Raw genomic sequence first — 5,496 nt, forward strand, 5'->3', positions numbered from 1 at the left:
AGTGTATAGGAAAAGAAAAGATCCCATGACAAAGCCTTGAGTTCTCCCAACAACCTGAGGTCTAGCTGGGGATAAATAAGCAAAGGAAAATGAAAAGGGGTGGTCAGTCTATGTGGTAGGAAGAAGCCAAGAATAACGTGGTCTCTTACAAGCCAAGAGAACAAAGTTTCCAGAAAGAAGCAATGGTTTGAATTGCTACTAAGTTTCAAGAAGGAAACAGTGGTTCCCTTGCTGCTTCAGTTGGAACAGAGTCAGTAAGATCAGAAAAGTCATCATTTAGCTTTGGAAACAGAGAGGTCTGGTTATGTCATTAAAAACAGTCTTAGCAGCATTACGGGGATAGTTGCTTGACGGGAATGGGTTAAGGAGCAATTAGCAGTTGAATTGGAAGTTGACTCTAGATAGAGAAAACTTTTTTTTTAATTAATTTATTTATTTTTGGCTGCATTGGGTCTTCGCTGCTGCTCGCGGCTTTCTCTAGTTGCAGCGAGCGGGGGCTACTCTTCGTTGTGGTGTGCGGGCTTCTCATTGCGGTGGTTTCTCCTGTCGTGGAGCACGGACTCTAGGCGTGCAGGCTTCAGCTGTTGTGGCACACAGGCTCAGTAATTGTGGCTCGCAGGCTCTAGAGCACAGGCTCAGTAGTTGTGGCGCACGGGCTTCGTTGCTCTGCGGCATGTGGGATCTTTGCGGACCAGGGCTCGAACCCATGTCCACTGCACTGGCAGGAGGTTTCTTAACCACTGCTCCACCAGAGAAGTCCCTGAGACAACTCCTTAAAAATTTTTTTGGGGACAGGGAGCAGAGAAATTGGGTAGAATCAGGAGTCAAGGTAGTTTTTTTGTTGTTTGTTAAAATAGAAACCAGAATATATTTGTACAAAGATGGAAATGACCCCGTAGAAAAAGAGAAATTGATGAGGTAGGAGCAAGAAAGTATAACTGGTGGAGCAAAGCTCTTGAGAAGGAGTGAGGAGACGGGATCTAGAATACAAATGGAAGAGTTGCCTTTAATGGTAGCAAGGCCTTGGCATCATGAAGAGGAGGATGAGGAACTGAGAAACCAGGATATTGGATGGAAAATGTAGATAACATTTTGAAGAATAAATAGTGGAAGAAAAGATTTCAGTGAGCCATGAACGAATGAAGGGGGAGTTAACAGGGATCAGTAGGTGACAGCATCTTCGTGTGGTGGCAGCTGGCATTAACGTTAAAAGAACTTGGGTTTTGTGTGTGTGTGTGTGTGTTTTTAATATTTATTTGTTTATTTGGCTGCGCTGGGTCTTAGCTGCAGCATGTGGGATCACTAGATCCCTAGATTCCCTAATCCGGAATCGAACCCAGGCCCCCTGCATTGGGAGCGTGGAGTCTTAACCACTGGACCACACCACAGAAATCCCAAGCTTAGGTTTTTGAAGGAGGAAGGAAGAGAAATGATTTGGGGGCAACAAGAGAAGTTGGTTTGAAGATAATACCTGTGAGAGGAAAAATAATCTCCTGTACTTGAAAAGTTGTAAGGGAGGTGGTTTTGCTAGGCAACAAACCAGTTTTCAGTTGGAAGAGGAAGTTGATGGAACATTTAGAGAAGAGGTTAAGAATAAAGAGGAAATGGCTGATAAAGATGTTGAAATCTGAAGGGTGGAGTGAAATGGTTAGGATGATCGGTAAAGAGCAGAGTACTGAATCAGATTAATAGAAGTAGAGAGTACCATGGAGATGCTAATCAGGGTAATGGTGGATGACCTGGAGGCTACCGGTTGTGACTGAGTGAAAAGGATTATAGAGCATGATGGAATTAACTTTTTGTAATCTCTAGGAGTGGAAGGGAAGGTGAGTAAGCTGTTTAAGATGAGTAATATAGAGAGCTACACAAACTGTTGTCTCTTGCAGGTCTTGTGTTATGGAGGGTACTGAACTAGAATTGCTAATATTTCACTTAGGTTTTTTGTATTTAGTTATAAAATATGGTCTACAGATATCCTTCCAGCGTTACAATTATTAGGGTTTAATAACAGGATTATGATTATCTTTCAAAACAACCTGGGATTTTTTTCTAAGTGTTTTTACAGTCTGCAACCATCTGGTGTAGTAGTGCATTTTGACGTAGGGTATATCTTTGATTACATTTTAGATTTAATTGATCTAGTCAGACTTGTTACATTTTGAGGTGATTTAATTTATTTTTTAAAATTTATTTATTTACTTTCGGCTGCGTCGGGTCTTTGTTGCTGTGCGTGGGCTTTCTCTAGTTGCGGCGAGCAGGGCCCACTCATTTTGGTGTGCGGGCTTCTCATTGCGGTGGCTTCTTTTGTTGCGGAGCACGGGCTCTAGGCGCGGGGGCTACAGTTGTGGTGCGCAGGCTCAGTAACTGTGGCTCGCGGGCTCTAGAGCGCAGGCTCAGTATTTGTGGCACACAGGCTTAGTTGCTCCGTGGGATGTGGAATCTTCCCGGAGCAGGGCTTGAACCCGTGTCCTGTATTGGCAGGCGGATTCTTAACCATTGTGCCACTAGGGAAGCCCTACCTACTGTATTTTAATTTTTATTTATTTTTGGCTGCGTTGGGTCTTTGTTGCTGTGCGTGGGCTTTCTCTAGTTGCGGCGAGTGGGGGCTACTCTTCGTTGCGGTGTGCGGGCTACTCTTCGTGGCGGTGTGTGGGCTACTCATTGCGGTGGCGTCTCTTGTTGCGGAGTGCGGGCTCTAGGCGCACGGGCTTCAGTAGTTTTGGCACGCGGGCTCCGGAGTTGTGGCTCGCGGGCTCTAGAGCACAGGCTCAGTAGCTGTGGTGCACAGGCTTATTTGCTCCGCGGCATGTGGGATCTTCCCGGATCAGGCCTCGAACCCGTGTCCCCTGCATTGGCAGGCAGATTCTTAACCACTGCACCACCAGGGAAGTCCCAGGTGATTTTATTTATATGTTTATTGGCATAAGGATTTTCTTCTATTTGTATTTCTTGTCACATGTGAAAAAAATGAACATTTTCCCCATTCCCAGTTCAGAACTAGTATCATTCCATTTGAAATAACTCCAAGGCTGTAGAGGAAAGGGCACCCAGGAGAGCTGATGGTGATGTGGCCCAAAACTGGAAGAGTGAACTTTGATTCACGACAAGAACGTGTGCTGTTGAGAACATACCAATCTGCCCACTCTGAGGCTTATTTTAATGCGGTTGAAGTCCGTGCAAAGGTTTTAGTGCTTAGACTGTGACCTACTGGAGGAAGACGGGAGAAGATAACCGAACGGTTGGAGCACTGGAGCGCTGGGTAGTTATTGTAAGCTATTTTCTGATCCCGCCTAAGGAGGAAGATGCTGCACCCAGGGCTCGTCGGAAAAAGTACTACTTTTAACAAAAGCTGAAAAGATGTTTAAAAAAACAGTTAAGCCTTTTAAGTCTCCGACATACCCAGGTATATGAAAGGAGACTGTGCAGCCGATAGTGGGAATTTCCCAAGTTTTCTTAACACAAACTGGATTTGCTCTCTCAACTCCCGGTCGGATCCATCCCACCGAAATCCAGTTCAGCTGTGGCATGCTTTTTCCAGGCTGTTCGCAAACCACCTTCCGAAGTGAGGTTTCCCGCCATTTAACTTCAAGAAATGAAGGTCTTTCCTCCCAGATTCTCTACACTCGTGGGAGGCCCAAGCCCACACGAGGCGAGCAGCGGAACGCCCAGGGCAGCAGACTGCATCATGATCCCTGGGATTGAGCAAAAAGGTGACATCAAATTGGTAGCTAAGCGTTTAGCACCCGCCGAAAAGTGGGAGGGCGAAAACACCCACTGCAAAGCGAAAGCCAGCCAGGTCGCGCGCGGGCCCCGCGCCCACGGTGGGAGGAGGGAGGGCGGCCGTTGCGGGGAGGAGCGAGGGTTGAGGGCGGAGGGCGGGTTCGCTCCAACTCGACTCCGGATTGGTCGAGCCCAGAGAGCCGAGTGACGTCAGCCGGGAAGAACGTCTGATTTGTGTGGTGGGCGCGGGCAGCCGGCGGAGGCGCATTGCGCAGACGCAGCTGGTCGGCTCCTTTCCCCCTGGCGCTTCTGCCCAGCTCTGGCGGACAAGTCTCGACATCGTGCGCCCCCCCCCCCACCTCCGGGACCGCTCCCTCCCCCTTCTCGGCGTAGTCGAAGATAAACAATAGTTATCCGGCGAGCGCCGAGTGTGTATCCCGCCGCCGCATTCGGCGGGCTGCGTGGGACCGGCGGGATCTCGGCCAGCCTGCCATGGCGGGGCTGTACTCTCTGGGAGTGAGCGTCTTCTCAGACCAGGGCGGGAGGAAGTACATGGAGGACGTTACTCAGATCGTGGTGGAGCCCGAGCCCACGGCTGAAGAAGAGCCCTCGCCGCGGCGGTCTCTCTCTCAGCCGTTGCCTCCGCAGCGGTCACCGCTGGCTCTTCCTGGCGGCGAAATCTCGGGGAGAGGCCCGGCGGTGGCAGCCCGAGAGGCTCGCGACGCGCCGCCGGACGCCGGGGCCTCGCCGGCTCCCGGCTGCTGCTGCCGCCGCCGTTCCTCGGTGGCCTTTTTCGCCGTGTGCGACGGGCACGGCGGGCGGGAGGCGGCACAGTTTGCCCGGGAGCACTTGTGGGGTTTCATCAAGAAGCAGAAGGGCTTCACCTCTTCCGAGCCGGGGAAGGTGTGCGCTGCCATCCGCAAAGGCTTCCTCGCTTGTCATCTCGCCATGTGGAAGAAACTGGGTAAGTTCCCCGGCTTGTTTGGCGCCCGCCTCTTTTTCAGGCAGTTTGGGGCCTTTTATAGCGCCAGTCCCGTGGTCCCCCAGCACGGAGAGCGCTCTCAGTGTCAATCGATGGGAGGGAAGACTTTTCTGGGTCTCAGCGCTCTTTCCAGGGTGGAGGTGCGGGCAAACAAAGTGGCTTTGGGAGGGATAGGATTGTTGTCTCCCTTCAAACGCTCCTCGCTTTACTTCCCCCCACCACCCCACCCCAAGGATCAATGGGGAGCAGTCCTCTCCCTTCGAGACTTCACTTTGGCGGCCGCCAGCGGAAACGTGTTTGAAACCTGGAGCCAGATTTTGGCCATAAGATGCACTGAAGACACGTTGCTGTCTGGGACAGGCGAAGGAAGCGGGAGGTGGCAAAAAGTAGACGAGATCGGGTGCGTTCAGGGTGGTATGGCTATAAACAAGACGGCAAAAATTAGAGTGTTTCCTTCCGATCTGTCATAATTTTGCTCTTGAAGGACTTGTCCCTGTCGGTTGCCTCCTACTGGTGGTGTCAGTCCTCCAGAATTGATCCTGGGTGGCTGGTAGTTGGAGTAAACTGTTGGATAATTCAGAAAGGCTAAAAAGTTATCATCTAGCGACTTAAAGTCTTGGAAGGAATTCGCTGTGGTGGTCATGAAATGTTTCTAAGATCTTTATGCTTGTACGGCTTATGAAAAAAGCGCAGAATGCGTTCCTACCGCTTAAACTGGCCGGGTTAAGGCGATGTGTTAAATTCAGCTAGGGCTTTTTAAGAGTGCGCTTCCCCGCCCCCCCTCACCCCCCCCC

General features: G+C 50.4%; 1 protein-coding gene across 1 annotated transcript in view; it reads left to right on the forward strand.

The window, feature by feature from the left end:
* The first annotated feature begins 3,978 nt into the window (after window positions 1-3,978).
* Window positions 3,979-5,496, forward strand: part of PPM1D (protein phosphatase, Mg2+/Mn2+ dependent 1D) — a 54,652-nt gene continuing 53,134 nt past the window's right edge. The window contains exon 1 of the mRNA XM_007464903.1: window positions 3,979-4,684. Coding sequence (XP_007464965.1) covers window positions 4,213-4,684 — 472 coding nt within the window. The 5' untranslated portion in view covers window positions 3,979-4,212. The remainder of the gene's footprint in view (window positions 4,685-5,496) is intronic.

The sequence above is a fragment of the Lipotes vexillifer genome, unplaced genomic scaffold (genome assembly GCF_000442215.2).
Source record: "Lipotes vexillifer unplaced genomic scaffold, Lipotes_vexillifer_v1.1 scaffold788, whole genome shotgun sequence".
In the NCBI taxonomy this organism is placed as follows: Eukaryota; Metazoa; Chordata; class Mammalia; order Artiodactyla; family Lipotidae; genus Lipotes; species Lipotes vexillifer.